Below are 20,000 nucleotides of genomic sequence, written 5' to 3' on the forward strand. Positions count from 1 at the left end.
TGCCTAAATACTCTGACCTTTTTCCCCATTCTCTACCTGACCCGTGACCTTTTTCTCCCATACCAACTTATTCACAAGTCGGCTTTCCTTCGTTCCGGATACAAAAACTCGAACTCGCCCTAGACAATTACGATGACTTAAAGAAATAATATCCGTTATGAGGAAGGCGTATCTTTCATTTCTGACGATATTGCGTCATCTATGACATCAAGTCGACGTCTTCTTTTTTTATTACGATAATTTTTTTTATCTTCAGTCAGATACAAACTACCTCAGGAAAAAGCCAGTTTCTACATTCAAAAGCCTCCTTTGATATTGACATACGTACATACACCAAAGGCTTTTTCCCCTTTACACGGGAGGTAGCCAAAAGACAAGGCATAGAAACCACTCCCAACCATTTCATATCCCTTACATACTCCACTCCCCTCCACCCTCTTCCCTCCCTCTTATCTCCTCTTACCTTGGCTCCTCCTGGATGACGGGTCATCCCTACATCTCGCCCACTGCCCTGGGTCAGAAGCAGTGTCGCAAGACACAGCACATCCACAGCAAGGCCGCTTCATTAAATCGGCGACACCCCCCCTTTCCGTCCCCTCATGCAGAAAAGGACAAGACGGGGAGAAATCCCTTACCCTTAGAGCTGCGTCAATTTAATTTTCACACATACTCCCCCACCCCCCAGCCACTCCCCCTCATGCATCACAGCATCATCCATACACAACCATTCTCCATTCACCCCTATCTTCTGTCCTCTCTCGTCCTTCCTCAACAGACATTCCCCTCTTCCCCAATGCCCCTTTTACCTCATCCATCCATCTCATCCTAGGTCGCCCCCTCATGTTCACTCTTTCTACCTTTGCCTTCCACACCTCTTTTACTAATCTTTCTTCACTCATTCTTTCCATGTGTCCAAACCATTCCAAATATATATATATATATATATATATATATATATATATACATGTGTGTGTGTGTGTGTGTGTGTGTGTGTGTGTGTGTGTGTGTGTGTGTGTGTGTGTGTGTGTGTGTGTGTGTGTGTGTATCCCGTAGGAAAAAATTGTACAAAAGAGAACTCATATTACAGAATAATTTCATCTCAAAAGAAAAATATGTTAAGAAATATATTCCTAAACCTCACGTTACATTTATTTGTCTGTCTGTGTGTGTGTGTGTGTGTGTGTGTGTGTGTGTGTGTGTGTGTGTGTGTGTGTGTGTGTTACATACACAAACTGAATCTTCTTTGCGTCTTGTGAGCTTGTACTATATGTGTATACAAATACACCCCAAACCCACATTCAGAGTCGCATACACCTACCTATCAAGATAATAGAATTTCAAGAAGATATAATCAACAAATCTTTATAAAAAAAAGAAGTTATTCAGACAATATCTCACCAATAACAGACTAATTATTACCCAAGTCGAACATTTATATACCAACGACTGCCTTATCATCAAATTAGAATATCTGGACAAAATCGCCCGAAAAAAAATGAACATCATAAAAAAGATATAAAAAAAAATCGGTTCTTAAGGAGATAAACATCAAGATAATAGATACAATATTCCCTTCTCCAAAGAAAGAAAAGAAAAAAAAATCCATAGTTTTTTTTGACAAAACCAAATTTATACAATATATATTTTACGTTAATTAGAGAGCTTTTTTCATCGACTAGGGTATTCATTTCATACGCAGACTTGAATCTCAAACTCGAATATCTTACTCGACATATGATCCTGAACAGCGATATATCTAAAGTATACAAAGATATTCTTCGAACTCTTGTCAAAAGAGGGCAAACGAGTACAGAAATGTATTAAACATTCAGGAATGAAATATATGTCTGATATCAATGAGTTGTTATAGGGAAGGTTTGGCTGTTCGCTAAAATGCATACAACAAAAAAGAAAATTGTCAACAATGCGTTAACATCATACACCAAGGTTATACTTCCACCCTATTTCCGCAAGTTTGTGGGTGCGCGTTTGCGCACACACACACACACACACACACACACACACACACACACACACACACACACACACACACACACACACACACACGAGCTCTGAGCTCTCTTCCGGGACGGAAATAGCTGTCGATCATGAGTCCAACACGTGATCCAAAGACCAAGGTGATTCTCTCTCACACACACACACACACAAAGGCGTACGTGCAAATAGACGAGAGAGAGAGAGAGAGAGAGAGAGAGAGAGAGAGAGAGAGAGAGAGAGAGAGAGAGAGAGAGCCAGCCACACAGAATGACAGTGAGAGAAAGAGATAGAAAGAGAATGCGAGCCAGCCACACGGTCAGACAGAGAGAGAGAGAGAGAGAGAGAGAGAGAGAGAGAGAGAGAGAGAGAGAGAGAGAGAGAGAGAGAGAGAGAGAGAGAGAGAGAGAGAGAGAGAGAGAGAGAGAGAGCCAGCCAAACAGACTGACAGTGAGAGAGATAGAAAGAGACTGCCAGTCAGCCACACAGACAGAGAGAGAGAGAGAGAGAGAGTGAGAGAGAGAGCCAGCCAGCCACACAGACAGACTAAGAGAGAGAGAGAACACCAGACAGACAAACAGAGAGACAAGGAGAAAGTCCAAACTATCCTAATCCACAACTATGCCGAAAAGACATGACAAAGGAGTTCCTCACTATGATATAACCCCGTTACCATGGCAACTACTCCAACGAGTGGGGGAGGAGTCGAGGGGGAGTACCGAACTCCAGAAACTCCCCCGGAGTTCCCGCAGGGGAAGCACCGAACGACTGAGCGAATTGCGTCACGCGATTAAAGATGAAGGAAAAGCGAAGGAACCGGTGTTCGATAATGTGGAGATTGTGGAGATCGCTTCCACTTCTTACGATCGCAAATGCTGACATAAGAGTCCACTCAAAGCATAAAAACGAAGCTTTCGACACCAATTATATAATTTTCACTTAATTCAAAGTAAAACATAATAATATTAAAAATTATGACATGATGATGATATGGTTTAACGTCACAAACTCCTCCCATTGGAAGACTAGTATGGTACCCCTTACAGAGGGCTTTGTAGCGTGGAATTTAATGAACCATGCCCTTGGTTCAACTTCGCCGGTGGCAGGATTCGAACCGCCATCCCCTCGACCTTCGCCGCAAGTAACGACGCCCTAACCCGCTCAGCTAACGAGCTTCCCAATAATAGTAATAATAACATAAAACAAAAAATATAAAAATAATCGAACCGTGGTCCATATTCTCAAAACGAAATTAATTGTAAGTCATCTTTAGACAATAGGATGAAACTACTACGGAACATATTTCCTCTTCGCATTTTGACGATATTTTCTTCGATTTTAATACTTCGTTTAGAAACACTACTGCATATAGAGTCATAGAAAAACAGATACAGATAGATAACAAGTTGACAAATAAATAGAGATCAGCAGATATATATATATGTATATATATATATAGAGAGAGAGAGAGAGAGAGAGAGAGAAACAGAAACTGAAGCAGAGGGAGAGGGAGAGAGAGAGAGAGAAAAAAGAGAGAGGGAGGAGAGGAAGAAATAGAAAAGAGAGAGGGAGGAGAGGAAGAAAGAGAAAGAGAGAGACAGGGAGAGAGGGAGAGACAGAGAGAAAGAGAGAGAGATAGACAGAGAGAGAAAGAGAGCGGGGGAGGGGAGAGCCAAGACAATGTTCTACAGAGAGGTGTGGAAAAATCCTCCTTTTAAGAATAACTCGAACGTCACACTTGGAAGGACAAATACCCAATTATGTGCCGCGAAAGACAAAGCTCCCACGGCTTGTGTCTCTGAGCCTGGCGGAAGTCGATTTGGAAAGAGCAGCGAACAGAACAAACTCCAGGGAATCCTGTCGATTTCGAAACAACTACCTGTCAGTCTTAAAGGGGGGAGAATGTCCGTCATTGTTATCTTGCCCACATTGTTATATATAAAAAAAAGGGTGGATTTCCCCTAAAACATCTACTTTCAAAATGGTCATACTTTTTTTCTTTTCAATGCGCGTCTACTACAGTTTTCCCAGTCTATTCCCGGGAGACAAAGTATCCTTAGTATCCGTGATCCTACCAGGATCCTACCAGGATCCTAGTAGGAAGCGACCTTGCCTGGATCCTACTACGTAAGAACAGTTTCCAGAGCAGTGGCCAACAAAGGCCGCCTGGCCACTGCGTATACGGAGACACACAATTTCCTAAAGGGGAAGTTTGGTCACCTGTCCTGTGTGGCCACCTCAATACAATGGCATACATACATATACAAAAGGCTTTTTCCCCCTAACAAGGGAGGTAGCCAAAAAACAAAGGCATAGAAACCTCTCCCACCCATTCCATCCCTTACATACTCCACTCCCCTCCACCCTCTTCCCTCCCTCTTATCTTGGCACCTCCTGGATGACGGGCCATCCCTACATCTCGCCCACTGCCCTGGGTCAGAAGCAGTGTCGCAAAGGCACTCTTTGTTAATTTCATTTTGGCTAAAGGTGGTCTCGATCGGTTGGTACTACGCTCAGGCTAGAGTCCGTCTCTTTATTTGAATAGAAAAGAAATTCTCACCTTAGAAAAGAGAGAGAGAGAGAGAGAGAGAGAGAGAGAGAGAGAGAGAGAGAGAGAGAGAGAGAGAGAGAGAGAGAAGTCATTGTATTGACTAAGTACACATTAAACGTAAATGTGGTGCCATTCTTTAGACAAGCTTGTCTTTCCTTCTCGACTTTCTATTTGCACAGGTCTTGCTCATTTGCTGACGTAGGTACTGTTCGTGTGTTACGTAATTATATTCATACGTTGAAGTGTGTATGTTCACGCCCGTACGCACACACACACACACACACACACACATGCATACACACACAAATCTAAACAGAGTGTGATGATTCAAGATCAGCCTTGAGATATGTTGCTGAAGACAAAAGCAAACAGGCAATTCAGAAGCTGGTATAAATGGACTCCCTGCCACAAACGGTCCCCCCCCCAGGAACTCCCCCGCCCCCCGCCCCCCAGACTCCCTTTGTCTCGTATCTTCGCCCCCCCTCCCACCCCCCGACTGGAAGAGCTCCGCCTTCCACTGCTTCCGGTCAATCTCAGGTTTCCTCACGGGTCTTCCGGATGGAACAAAAGCTTCCGGTTTCCATGGAAACACAAGAAAAATATCTCCAGTTTTGTGATCCGCCATGGTCTTAGATCACGTGTCGGACTCGTGATCGAAACCTATTACCCTCTCGTCTGAGAGCTCAGAATTCGTATATGACCGATCCATGGGTAATGCTGTGACATTACACTCACACTCCCCCAACTCCCGCCCACGGGTTGAAGTACCGGCTCGCAGCGTAGCGATGCTGAAATTGTTTCAGCCCTGGGCGGGATTCGAACTCGGACCGCTGGAGTAGCGGTTGCGAACGCTACCACTGCGCCGTCAAGCAGTTTTGTCATTGGTTAACATTGCTAAGGATGTTCTCGTCACATTTAAGTCTATTAATTTGTTTAACTACTTCTTCCCTAATTATACTGATCTTAGTCTAATACTGTGAATCACAAAACATTAACTTTAAATCTTGTGTAATAACCATAAAATGTCAATAATGAAGTTGTGTGTATTTATACATATACACAAACACGCGTTAAACATACATACATACATGCAAGAACATACATATACTATATACATACACACACAGACATATATATATACACACATACAGTATATGTATATACATATACGCATTTATATAATCACACACATGCATACAACCATGCATATACAAGTACACATAATCTATTTATCCATTCATTAATACATAAATCCATAAATTCATATTCATATGATGATAATCGTGGATTTCAGTAATTTACACTGTTGTCATTTAGTAGTACATTGAGCTTCGCGCTCCCTTTTATAACAATACAGACCCGAGTACCAGTGACCGCTACTCGTCCCAGCACTCTGAGCAGGTAAGGCAAAGGTGCAAGATTCGGGCTGAAGCCAGCCGGGCCTCAGCTAGTGATCCCCTCTCTCTTTCTCTTTCTTTCCCTCTCTTTTCCCTCTCTCTCTCTCTCCTATTTCTCTCTACTCTCTTTTTCTCTGTCTGTCTGTCTCTCTAATTTCTCTCTTTCTCTCCCTTTTCTCCCCCTCTCTCCCTTCCTCTCTCTCTCTCTCTCTCTGTGTTCCTTGATAGTGTTGTTTGCTATGAAAATTAATACTGTATACCGTGTGTAATTTTATCTTCAGAATATATTTCTTTCTATCTTGTTTTATGTATATGTGTATGTATGTATGTATGTATGTATGTATGTATGTATGTATGCATGTATGTATGTACGTGCGTGTGGGGGGAGGGTGTGGTGTAAGGATATGAAGACGTGAGGACTAATTGTGTATGTATGTATGTAGTATTTTGTGTATAACAAGTGATGTCGAGCTACACAGGTTCAGTGGCCGAGAAATGCATCACGTTATGGCTTCGTGTCCGAAGTGTGGCACTCCGTGGGCTGCTCTGCATCGTATTGTCAGCTGTTTCATGGGTGGGCTAGTTTAGGGTAGGTTTGTTTGATTTAAATTAATTACGGCTATGTTTGTTTAGGTTAGATTAACTTAGACAATGTTCCTTAAGCTTAGTTTAGGCTTGGTTTGTTTAGGTTAGGCTACTTTAGGTTAAGTCAGGATGGTTTAGTTTAGGCCAGGTTAGCTGAGTTTCAATTGGGTTAGTTTAGGATAGGTTAGACTAGCTTAGTCTGATTTTGGTCAATTTCGAATAGTTTTGGTTAGTTTCGTTTATGATATGTTAGATTAAGCTGAGTTAGAATAGGTTAGGTCAGATTAGGACTTTCATGTGATTTTTTTTTTTTTTTTTTTTTTTTTACTTTCGTATGATTTTTTTTTTCGTGACTTTTTGTCCTGTGATTTTTTTTTTTTGTGTGACTAATCTCCCGTAGATTTTTTTCCTCAAACGCGTTTTTCCTCTCTTTAATTCGGAGAGGAAGACAGCGGGGCTGAATCACCGGAAATGGTGGAAATCTCAATTCTCTTGATTTTCCATTTAGTTTTTGTCCGAGTCGGTCGGCTGATATGGCTTCTCCTATCAGGAGTTTATGGTCACAACTATTTTTTGTTCTTTCTTTTCTCTTTCTCTTTCTCCTTTCCCCCCCCTCATTTTTTTTTCTTTCGAAACTTCTGTGAACTTTTCTGCCGTTTGTACCCATTTCGTGCCCATGTATCAGCTTCGGCTGTCGGGTCCTGATATGTACTGTGTCTTACTGCATTGCTTCTTGGGGAACATGGCTCCCCCTTCATCCACAAGGACCTAATAGACTTCTAAAAAGGGAAACAAATAGGTGTAAATGATTGTGGAATGGGTGGGGGTTGGGTGCATGTCTTAGCTGGCTACCCCCCTTATAAGAGGGAAAAATCCTTTTGGTATGTAGATACATTAACGTCTTGTACCTCATGGGGTCGAAACGTCCTCCAAAGACAAATTAACCACGAGGGTCGAAATCCTCGTCAGAGGCATTGAATACAGTAAACCTTCGATATAACGGACGAAATGGGAACAGAGGTCTGTCGTCATATCCGAAGATCCGTTATAACCGAGGATCCGTCATATCCGATGGAAATACCGGACAGATCCGTTATATCCCGAACTTTGTCCGGTATTAGATATTAGTAGAATTAGAAATTACATCGATCGAAAAAAATTAATACATATCGGTTCAACAAAGGGTCGCAGCGATACTGAAATTATTTCAGCCCTGGGTGGGAATCGAACTCTCCCCGCCGTAGTGGCTGCCGCAATCGCTACCACTGCGCCATAGAGTCGTGTATATGAATGTGTGAGTATATGAATGTGTATTTGTATATAAGAGAGAAAAAAATCAATGTAAGACTTTCCCAATAAGGAAATTGGGCAAGGAACGGAAATGTATGTAGACAAATAAAAATCATAACCCACTCCCCTTCCAAGAACTTGAATTTTCGTTCTTCAAGAACTTGAAGTTTCGTTCTTCAAGAACAAAGCCAAGAAGGAACCCTACCATGTAGATGTACTCGGCGGGGTCCCCCGTAGAATTCTTTGGTGGCTTGAACATGTTCACTACAGTGAACACAGGCATTCTGCGAGGCTCTGACGTTCTGAAGACAATTTAATTGAACACCAAGAGGCGTTAAAACTGAACACTTTCTTCCAGTGGCCTTGGCGCAGTTTTTCGAAGTCGAAAATCATGAACATAGGTTGAACAATCACAAAACATTACAACTTTCTACGACTTCAGAGGAACTTAGTCACTGGGACAAAGGTTTCCACGATATGACTAGGCAATAAATAAATGTAACAATTCTTTGTTCACCACGAGCGTTTGAACACTACATTTCAACTCTGCAGCGTTCAGGAAAAGGATTTGAACACAAACTGGTAATGTTCGGTTGAATGAACTTAGGTCGCGTGATGCCCATGTTCAATACTCGATCCTGAAAACCGAGAAATCAACAAAACACATCAAAATTAACAAATTTGTTCACTTTTGTTCAAAAGAACATTCTGATGAACACCTATGTTATGGCGGGGTGATTGGAATTAAGAATGTTACTTTTCATTTTTCAACCATTTCAGTCATTACCCGCCAAGCGGAGGGGCTAAGCATGATAGCCTCTTTGGGAATCATGGGGTTTAAGGCTCTATTGCCATCACGCGATGACTTCGGGGTATTCGAACCTCCCCCGATTAAATTAGTCTTAACAACAACCAGTGCACTAAGTGAAATAATGGTAATGGTAATGGTGATGATGGTAATGATGATGGTGGTGGTGGTGGTGATAATGATGATGATGATGATGATGATGATGATGATGATGATGATGATGATGATGATGATGATGATGATGATGATGATGATGATGGTGATGATGATGATGATGATGATGATGATGATGATGATGATGATGATGATGATGATGATGATGATGATGGTGATGATAGTTTTGATTAAATAGATCAGTAGATGAACGAATACATCAATATGTAAATCAAATCTAATAATGACATGAAAATAAGATAAAATTGTTTAAATAAAAAAGTTCATTTTCCACTGCAGTTCTAATAACGTTATTTCAAATTACGGCTAATAATTCATTAACCTACACATTTGAAGGATCATTTTCTTTCTTCCGCCAAGCAACTCTATTCATCTAGGAAGCTCTCCTCGTCACTGAAAAGTTAAAATGTTTTCTCAATTCACTGACTTTGTATTCTCTTCCCTTGTGGCCAGTATCTCGCATTTGATTTTTTTTCCAAAGACAAACCATTTTGTTCAATTGAGGTCGAACTGCCACTCTTGTTCTAGCTGTTGTTAGACGACTTAGTTCAAATATAGGGAAAGCCTCCTGTAGACACAGGCCACGAGTCGAGTATTTTCCAGGGGTCATCTGCATAACCGTAATCATGCACAGCTGGGATTATGCATACTCAGCATGATGCATGACTTTTCATCTCGCGTCATGCTGTGGGTCCGCTGTTCACATAACAACGGCATTGAGTTCAATCTTGTTCAATATTCTTCGTCAACACTTCTGTTGTTGAACACCAGGATCATTCCAGTACCTTCACTCGAAAATGATAAATATATTTCTGGGCCTCGCTGGGTCAATATTGCCAATATATTGACAATATTGATAATATCAACATTTCTGTTACTTAGACATAATCAAAATTTACTTTCGAAAATAATCCTATTGGCAGTGTTTCCACTTCTGAAGATCATGCCTTGTTCCGTCCACCTATTGTGAATCAAGGTTTTTCTAGAATTCTTTCTAGGATATCTGGGATCAAACTGACACAATGGTGAAGTTAATCTAGTTCAAAAAGCACTAAAACCTAACTGTTGATTGGATTTAAGAAAAGAAAGGAAATAACGATTTCCGTATATTTCGATCACTTGCTGTGATCCTCATCAGCGGAAGAGGATCCAATCAACAGTGGGTTTTTAGTGTATTTACTAATGTGTTACGACATTACTTGGCAGTAGTTCAAAAAGATTCACCGATTCTGGAGTTCCCCAACAAGTGAACGAATCCTACATCTGCTTTGTGTATAAAACCGCATCTTGAACACAAATATCACTCGTCAAAACAAATGTCCAAATTGTTAAAAAAGAAAATTCAAAACCAAACGAAATAAACTAGATCGTCGGTCTTCGAAAACGTGAACAAAAACTTAAACGTTTCAAATAACTTAATTTCATTTCTTTTCTTTCAATCACACACTTCTGGTAGCTTCGTACAGGCTTATGAGCAAAGATCCCGTTGTATTACGTTCACAAGAAGAACTAACTCATCTTCATCCTCAGTTTGAGGTGCTCCTCCAGGTCCTGGTTCCTCCGCGCTTTCTTGTCCCCTCAAGAGCTCGGGAGATGTCCAGACTCCGCCCTCAAAATGCTCTCTGCCAATCACAAGAGGGCTCTCTGTGCATCCTCCTGAGGAATGCAAGTCTATGGAGGATTACCATGTGGCATAACTTAAACCAGTCTGGACTTTAGCTACTGGTTGTATAAGAAAGGAAGAAATGACATCTATCTTGGAGTGTGCAACCCTTTTTCCACATTCTTAATGCATACACAATATATATATATAAATGTATATATATATATATATATATATATATTATACAAATATATATATATACACAAATATATGTACATACATACATACATATATATATATATATATATATATATATATATATATATATGTATACATACATGCATATATACAAAACTGGTGTAGTGGTCCCGTTCTCGACTACTGACTCAGCAGTCTGAGTTCGAGTCCATGGGATGAAATGCATCTCAACATTGCATCCCAGCCCTGGTGGGCAAGTTGTGTGTGTGTGCGTGCGTGTGATTGTGTGCGCGCGCGCGTGTGTGTAAGATCACATGATTACCCATAGATCGGACCATATAAAAACTGATTTTTCATCCGGGAGGTTAATAGCTGTCCATCACAAGTCTAATACGTGATCCAAGATAATTATGGTGAATCGCACACATCCTTCAAGGAAATTGAACCAAAGCCCTTAAGGTTTCTAGCCTTCAGCGTAGACCAATGAATCTGTACGACCCACAAGAGAATCTAACGAGGGCAATCATCTTCTAGATTCCTAAGCACATGGAACCAGCCAAGGCTTTCTCCATTTCGTAGACTCCAAGGCAGACACAACAGGTGACAAAGATACGCTCGTTTTGCGACAAACTGAGTAGATGGCTTATATAGTAAGGCTTAGTTAATGAGTGGAATAGAAAAATAGATGAATAGACAAGTAAATCAATCAACATATAAATCAAATAAAGAAATTAATGAACAAATTAATAAATATATTGATTGATTAATAACAGACAAAACGAATTAACAAAAAGCTAAGAAGCGAACAAATTAATACATAAATACATTAGATACAAAATACACAAATATATATATATTGATTAATTGATTAATAACAATAGATAAAACGAATTAACAAAAAGCAAAGGAAGAAACAAATGAATACCTAAATACATTAGATAAAGAAAAAAAAAAAAATCTTAACCGACGCGTCATTTTGGTTGTAAGACAAAGCGAGCTCAGTCACCGCAGGATCCGTTCATCCCATAGTTTTTTTTATTTTTTGTTTTATTTTTATTTTATTATTATTATTATTATTATTATTATTATTATTATTATCATTATTATTATTATTATTATTATTATTACAATTATTCCCGGGGAAGCTTGAGAAGAACAGCGAAGCGTAACTGCGTGTAAACAAATAACCAAACTGTGTTTGAACTTCTCTAATTCCTCGTCTCTCTCTTCGTCTCTTCTCTATTCGTCTCTCCTCCCTTCTCTCTTTGTATCTCCTCACTTCTCTCTTCATATTTCCTCTCTTCTCTCTTTGTATTCCCTCTCGTCTCTCCTCGGAAAAAAGATAAAATAAGAATATAAAAGAAAATAGAAGAAAAAGAAATTGGAAGAAGAAGAAGAAGAAGAAGAAGAAGAAGAAGAAGACCCTAGCACGCGTTCATAATTATCAGGTTCAACACTTTGCACATCTTCAAGGCATTTTACTGCATGATGGTAATACCTGTCTACAACATCACAACAACAAAAACAACAAAAGTAAACCTTTTGTTGTGAATGGAAGAATAAACGTATTCATTACTCAAGAAGACAACTTGTTAATCTTTCCTTTCAGTGATTCATATGAACATGTGAATACAATAATAAATGAACGGAAGTCGATGAACTCCTATTGCAACGTCCAACTCCGTTTCGAGCCGGGGGAAAAAGGAAAATGAAGCGACATGACGCAGTGATGACGCAGCGATGACGTAGCGATGACGCCACGGGCGAGTTTGACCCATTACTTCGAAAGCCTTAGCGCGGTAGTTCCCCGTCTTGGGGTCGTTCAAAATCCTTATCAGTTTCAAAAGAGGGTCCATGACCAAAGGCTTCTATTAGACTTCATTTGGTATAAAGATGATCTTTAAGAAATTAAGAAATATTCCTAAAGTATCTGGGAGGAGGAGGAGGAGGAGGAGGAATAGGAGGAGGGTGACTGAAGAATAGGGGGAGTGGGAGGGAACGTGAGAGAAGCGGAGGGGGCGAGGATAAAAGGGGCCAAAAGAAACAATAGCTCTAAGATGGTTGGAATGGTGGAAATTTTGTATACGAAATCTTTCTTAACGTCAGTAATATATGTATTTACATGTGCACGTACAAAAACGCACATACACATGTGGAGGAGGAAGAGGAGAGGGTGAGGAGAAGAATGAGTAGAAGGAAAAGGAGAGGGAGGAGAAGATGAAGGCTAAGGAGAAGAAGAAGGAGGAGGAGGAGGAGGAGGAGAAAAAATAGTAGGAGGCGAAGATAAGGGTGGCGGGACGGAAGGAAGAGAAGGGAAGAGGAAGAAGGGAGAGAAGGGGTGAAGGAGGAGGAGGAGGAGGAGTTTGAGTTTGTGAAGAGTAGTGTTTACACGCCAAATATGGAGATGTGTGTTCAGACCCTGTGGGGGGAGAAAGATCTTTAAAAAATCCCAAAACAGATGGCAGTGACTTGTGGGTCCCTTGCTTTCGCCCCGGGAACCTTCTCTCTCCTCCCTTAGGTGTGAAGAGGACCCGAGACGGATTCGGCGGGGGCCCAGTCGGGTCCCGGATCCTCGAGAAGGAACCTCGAAGGAGCAAGACTTCGAGTTTTGGGTCACGAACTCGAAGTCTTCAATTTTTCGGAAATTTCGAAAAATTTGATTTTTTTTTCTAAGGTTCCTCAAACACTTTCTACGCATTTCTAAGCTTCTCCCTTAGATATCTAGAGCTTTCCTAGATCCCTAGGGTCCTGGGTGGGACTTTTTCCCTCTTCGTCTTGCTACAGGGGATCTATTATGTCCATTTCTTTGGAAGAGGACGGGATGGGGGAGGGGGAGGAGGGAGGAAGGACTTCGTCCCGGTCTTTCTGTAAGACTTTCCTGGTTTCGAGGTTCTGAGAGCTTCTCATCTCAACAGGACTCATCTTCGACAAGCGGAAAATACTCTACTGCGAGAATCACAAGGAAAACATTCAGAGTCTATCACGATAAGGAAACAAGTGTGTGTGTGTGTGTGTGTGTGTGTGTGTGTGTGTGTGTGTGTGTGTGTGTGTGTGTGTGTGTGTGTGTGTGTGTGTGTGTGTGTGTGTGTGTGTGTGTGTGTGTGTGTGTGTGTGTGTGTGTGTGTGTGTGTGTGTGTGTGTGATTCACCATGGTCTTGGATCACGTGTTGGACTCGTGATCGACAGTTATTTCCCTCCTAGAAGAGAGCTCAGAGCTCGTATATGACCGATCTATGGGTAATGCTGTGACCTTACACGCACACACACACCCAACTCCCCGCCCACGAGAGTTGGAGTAACACCCCGCAGCGCAGCGATACTGAAATTATTTCAGACCTGGGCGGGATTCAAACCCGAACTACTGCGCCACGAGGTGTGTGTGTGTGTGTGTGTGTGTGTGTGTGTGTGTGTGTGTGTGTGTGTGTGTGTGTGTGTGTGTGTGTGTGTGTGTGTAGCAGAAGATCTTCTCTAATACATGTCATATTAAAACTGACAGCATCATGAATCTATCCGCTCAATTTCTCCATGTTCCTTGTCACACTCAACGGAGGGAGTGTGTGTGTGTGTGTGTGTGTGTGTGTGTGTGTGTGTGTGTGTGTGTGTGTGTGTGTGTGTGTGTGTGTGTGTGTGTGTGTGTGTGTGTGTGTGTGTCAGAAGATCTTCTCTAATACATGTCATATTAAAACTGACAGCAAGGTATTATCAATCTATCCACTCAATTTCTCCACGTTTCTTATCAGACTCAACGGAGGCCCAGACAAAGAAACGAGTCCCTGGCCTCAACCTGGAGCCTCAATACACGAGCCTCAACATGGAGATCCTGGAAGACAAGACAAAGGAGCTGGTCCTTCCAGATGGAAAGCTGCCATCTGTATCACACTTCAGACACTTCCATCTGGTCCTCCGAGAGGCAGATGTCATATACATTGATGTCGCCATTGCAAGGGCAAGGTGCCTACGCCAGGAGGCGCTGAGTAGCTGCGACCGAAGCCGTCACCATTGCCTTATGCGCCCACGGGAATGTTGGGGCAGAGAACTGGCATTTTGCTGGGAATCGGAGCTGAGTGCGGGACTCGAAACTATAACTAAGCGAATGTAAGACCAGCACGCTACCGATTGCGCCACCAGCGCACTTGTAACATGTCAAAAAAAAAAAAAAAAAAAATTGTCCAAGACTTTGCATCGGTTGAAGAGACAAGTCAACGATGTATGCGTGCCTCTTTCAGAAGAATGCTCCAGAAAAATGGGACGATATTCCTAACTTTCTTATCTCCCCTTTTCGCATCTACTCCCAACGGGAGTAGATGCGAGAAGGGGAAGAGGAAGAGGAGGAGGAGGAGGAAGAGAAGGAGAAGGAGGAGGAGGAAGAGGTGGAATAGGAGGAAAATGAAGCAGGAATATGAGAGGAAAGAAGGAGGAGGAAAATGAAGGAGGAAGATAGGAGAAAGAAGGAGGAAGAGGAGGAGGAGGAGAAGCAAGAGTAATATGAGAAGAAGGCGCAAAAGGAGGAGGAGGAGGAGAAAGAGGAGGAGGAGGAGGAGGAGGAGGAGGAAGAGTAGGCGGAAAAAGCAGCAGAAGGAAGAAAAAGGGGAAGAGGAGGAAGGTGAGATTCAAGAGGACGGAAAAGAGGAGGAACGAGAGGAGGAAGACAAAGAGGAGGAAGAGGAAAAAGAAAATGGATCAGGAAAGGGGAGGGGAGTGTGGATGATGAAAATGGAACAACAGAGAAAGATAAAAATGACTAAAGGTGTACAATTTGGAGAGAGAGAGAGAGAGAGAGAGAGAGAGCGAGAGAGAGAGAGAGAGAGAGAGAGAGAGAGAGAGAGAGAGAGAGAGCGAGAGAGAGAGAGAGAGATAGAGAGAGAAATGATGAAATCTGATAATCACTCCGCCCAAGTAAGAAGCAGCCAACCAAAAAAAAATACTTCCAATTTGGCTAACCTCCCATTTACAAGTCAGCCAGAATAAAATATCTATCATGCGTCACCTTGACACAGGACTGTCGTCAGACGATTTTATTCAACAAGCTCCTTCGACCACTCGTCCTAAGAGTGAGGACACAACGAGAACCAACTTTGTTTACAGCCTAGCTTATAAGAACATATAAAGAACGAAATCAGAAGAAAGAAGAGAGAATTGATGGGATAATTGTCTTCAGAAGTACGTAAAAAGTGGACATAATCGATAAAGAAAACCTCTTTGTGTAGGACGAAGTCAAGGAAATTAAGAAATATAGCTTTCCGAAATGACCTCTGATTTGTGGAACAACATGGAAGGGTAGTTTTCCCAGTTAGTCGGCCCAAATAAATCCTAAAACAAAATCTGACTGTAGGTCCTGCATGTTCCCAATTAGGCAAAGATACACAAGTGCGCGCGCACACACACACACACACAGAACTCGTGGCGCAATTGGTAGAGTTCCCGGTTGCCACTACGGAGGTCCGGGATCGAATCCCGCCCAGGGCTGAAATAATATCAGTATCGCTGCGCTACGGGATGTTACTGCAACTCTCGTGGGTGGGGAGTTGGGGTGTGTATGCGTGTAAGGTCACAGCATTACCCATAAATCGGTCATATACGAACTCTGAGCTCTCTTTCGGGAGGGAAATAGCTGTCGATCACGAATCCAACACGTGATCCAAGGACCATGGTTAAACAAACACACACACACTGTGTACGTAACTATTATTTATGTACCAGTTTCCATCACATTTCTAAATTTACAAGCCCTGAACGCTGACTCTCCGGTCCTCTCCTCACTGCAGCAGCAGCAGCAGCTGCGGACCTGAAGCTGCAGTTGTAATACATCCCCTTTACACGCAAGCTGCTATCTTGTTGCAGCTGGAAAAGAATTGTTCACCAGCGGGTCCTTTCCCCGCCTTCGCTTCCCTTTACTTACTATGAACGGCTGTGCTAGCCTTACCTTACCTTCCCTTAATTAACATCCCATAATATCACTTAATCTTATCTTACCTAACAATTTAACCTTACCTTACCTCACCTAACCTAACCTTAACCTCACACCATTTCATTTCAAATTACCTTATCTTAGTCTAACGTAACCTAACCTAACTCTGCCTTGCCTAACCTAATCTAACCCTGCCAAACCTAATCTAACCTTGCCACACTTGTCGTTACCCAACCTTACTTAACCTAACCTAACCCTACCTTGCCTAACCTAATCTAACTTTGCTACACCCACCTTTACTCAACCGAAGCTCACTTTACCTAACCTTGCCTAACCTAGCCTAGCTTAGCCTAACCTAGCCTAGCTTAGCCTAACCTAGCCTAGCTTAGCCTAACCTAGCCTAGCTTAGCCTAACCTAGCCTAGCTTAGCCTAACCTAACTTAGCTCAGCTTAACCTAGCCTAGCCTAGCCTAGCTTAGCCTAGCCTAGCTTAGCCTAGCCTAGCCTAGCCTAGCCTAACCTAACCTTGCCTTGCGTTACCTAGCCTATCCTAACCTAGCCTAATTTTATGTAACGTAACCTAACGTAACGTAACGTTACGTGACATAACTTTAACTTGAGTGAACCCAACATGTATACATACATACATATATATATATATATATATATATATATATATATATAAATATATAAATATATATATATATATATATATAGATTTTATACATATATATATATACATACATATATATATTTATATATATATTTGAACAACCACGGCATCAAAACATCCCTGGGAGAAAATGACGTCACCAAACCAAAAATATTTTCGGTACCGAAATTCTCACCAACCCAAGGCCGGGAAAAGGACCCGACTGGAAAGAATTCGACTCTGGGCCGGCCGCAGCTCCAATGCCGGCCTATGCGCACCGCCGACCTTCACTTGTCTGTCATTCCTGGTCTCTCATTGTCTCTTCATCATGACAGTTGTTCCCCTCAGTCTCTCAGGGTAGTTACTCTCTCTTGTCGCTTCCTAACGATGGACGCCTTCTTTACATGGTGGTCCTTTGCCCGGCTGTCGCCAGGCGATTTTATTCGTCTCAGTAGCACCACTCCGGGAGTGAAAGAATCTTGAGACTCTCTTCTCGGGTTGAGTTCGATTCTCTCTCTCTCTCTCTCTCTCTCTCTCTCTCTCTCTCTCTCTCTCTCTCTCTCTCTCTCTCTCTCTCTCTCTCTCCTTCACGGGCCGAGTTCGAAGACTTCGGAGTTCTTGAAAGACTCGATCTCAAAGAGGTTCCTCTCCTTGGTACATGACAGTTCCCCTCCCCACACAGAGGTTCCCGCTTTGATCATAACCGTTTCCTCGAGCTGTACTGACTACCGGATACCCGCAACCCCACAGTAGCCGGCAACGATCCTCAGGGTCGCCCATCGATCTTTTTCAGAAGAAACTTTGGGATTTCGTCTCTGTTGTGTCGATGTAGGTCTGTTTCTGTGTCGATGGCCGGTAGGAAGAGGAGGAGAAGGGGGAAGACTGAGAAGAAGAGTAGGAAGAAGAAGAGGAGGGGACGAGAGAAGACTGGGAGGAAGAGTAGGAAGAAGAGGAGGAGGAGAAGAGAGAAGACTGAGAGGAAGAGTAGGAGGAAGAGGAGGAGGATAAGAGAGAAGACTGGGAGGAAGAGTAGGAAGAAGAGGAGGAGAAGAGGAAGTGAAGAGGAGGGGCTGAGAAGGAAACGGGGAAAGATGAGGGGGAAGGAGGAGAAAGAGAGGGATGAATGGGAAGAGGAGGAAGAAATGAAAAAAGAGGAGAAATGGGAGGAGGAGAAGTAGGAGAAGGAACACAAAGGAACACAAAGGAAGAACAAACAGCAATAGGCCTACTGGCCCTAACGAGGCTGTTTGTGTTAACTACAGTTAAAGGAAACAGGGCAACTAGGCGATAGAAGATGAACTGACACTATTGAGAAGGAGAAGGAGGAGGAGAAGTAGGAGGAGGAGGAGTAGGAGAAAAAAGGAGAGGTAGAATGAGGAGGAGGAGAAATAGGAGAAGAAGGAGGAGGAGGAGGAGTAGGAGAAAAAAGGAGAGGTAGAATGAGGAGGAGGAGAAATAGGAGAAGAAGGAGGAGGAGAAGTAAGAGGAGAAGGAGAAGGAGGAGAAGGAGGAGAAGAAGGAGGAGAAGGAGGAGAAGTAGGAAAAGGAGGAGGAGAAGTAGGAGGAGGAGAAGGAGGAGAAGTAGAAGGAGAAGGAGGAGAAGGAGAAGTAGGACAAGTAGGTGAAGGAGAAGTAGGAGGAGGAGAAGTAGAAGGAGGAGGGGGGAGGAGGAAGAGGAGGAGGATGGGAACCCGAAGACAGAAGTGTCGACTCCTTGGGCCCGAACTACCAGATGGAAGCAAAAGTATTGATGAGCTTCGAAAAGAAGCACAGGGGAGACGATCCTTCCCGATGTCGGTCACACTGCTGACCCAAATAAGCTTTAAACCACGTTAACAACCCCTTTAACACGATGTCACATGTACAGATTTCATTCTGGCTAGCGACAGATGATTTTATTCACATGACGGCAGGATCCTGTTCTGAAAGGTCTGGTATTTTTAACTACAGAGGATGTACATTTGGGTGCAAAGTGCTGCTTGCACCACTACTCGATCTGCCCCCTAGGTGGTGTTAGGTGGGAAATCCCCTTAGGTGGTGTTAGCTGGTAGTCGGCCAGGTGGAACTCTCCTTTCAAGGAGAAAAAGGTGAAGAAAAATGAAAATTACAAAATTTTGAAAATTCTTTCTCGACGCCGGAAATGCTTTTCGAACTTCCACCTCCTCCTCTTCCTCCTCCTCCTCCTCTTCTTCCCCTTCTCCTCCTCCTCCTCCCTCACCTGATTTCCTTTCATATTACTTTCATCACCAAAGTTGCAAGAACATCAAACATGCCTTTGCACCTTTTCCAAAAAAAAATGCCTTTCCTTCAAGAAATTTTGATTTTTGAGTGGGCGTTGATGTGGCGAAATATCTAAAACCAAACTAAGAAAAGCAGCCTCATTTATCATTTTAATTTTGGCTAACGCCAGATTATTTTCTTCAGCAGATCGGGAACTACCCGTTGATGGGGGGTTAAAGGGGGATGGGGGGAAGGGGGTGGGGGAAGGGGGACGGGGTAAGAAAACGCTCCCTCCCAGAAACTAACCCGCCCTTGGGTGACATTTTGGGGTGAGGGGTGGCGGGTAGATTGAACGACCGAAAAAATAACGACACATTCCTCCGCTTCCTCCTTCTCTTCCTCCCCTCCTCCTCCCCCTCCTCTTCTTCTTCCCCTCCTCTTTTCCCTCTTATCTTCAATCATCGCTCGTTCAAACTCTTCCTTTCTTGTTAGTTAATCTTCCTTCTTTCATTTCCTCGAAGTCTTTTTTCTTTACACTGACTTTCATTTCGTCTTTATCTTTTTCTTTTTCTAGCTCCTCCCCTTTCATCCGCACTATCTAGAACTTAAAGTCGACAAG

The 20,000-nt window shown here is 42.6% G+C and overlaps 1 protein-coding gene across 7 annotated transcripts in view; it reads right to left on the bottom strand.

Moving 5' to 3' along the window:
* Positions 1-20,000, bottom strand: part of Arms (Ankyrin repeat-rich membrane spanning) — a 661,393-nt gene that overhangs the window by 207,742 nt on the left and 433,651 nt on the right. The window contains exon 1 of one of the 7 annotated variants that reach the window (XM_076190424.1): positions 8,024-8,155. The exons of the other annotated variants lie outside the window; for them this stretch is intronic. Within the exon in view, the coding sequence (XP_076046539.1) occupies positions 8,024-8,101 (78 nt within the window). The 5' untranslated portion in view covers positions 8,102-8,155. Of the gene's footprint in view, positions 1-8,023; positions 8,156-20,000 lie in introns of those variants that run through there. 7 annotated transcript variants of the gene reach the window in all.

The sequence above is a fragment of the Oratosquilla oratoria genome, chromosome 9 (assembly GCF_046742065.1).
Source record: "Oratosquilla oratoria isolate Oo_2021 chromosome 9, ASM4674206v1, whole genome shotgun sequence".
Classification (NCBI taxonomy): Eukaryota; Metazoa; Arthropoda; class Malacostraca; order Stomatopoda; family Squillidae; genus Oratosquilla; species Oratosquilla oratoria.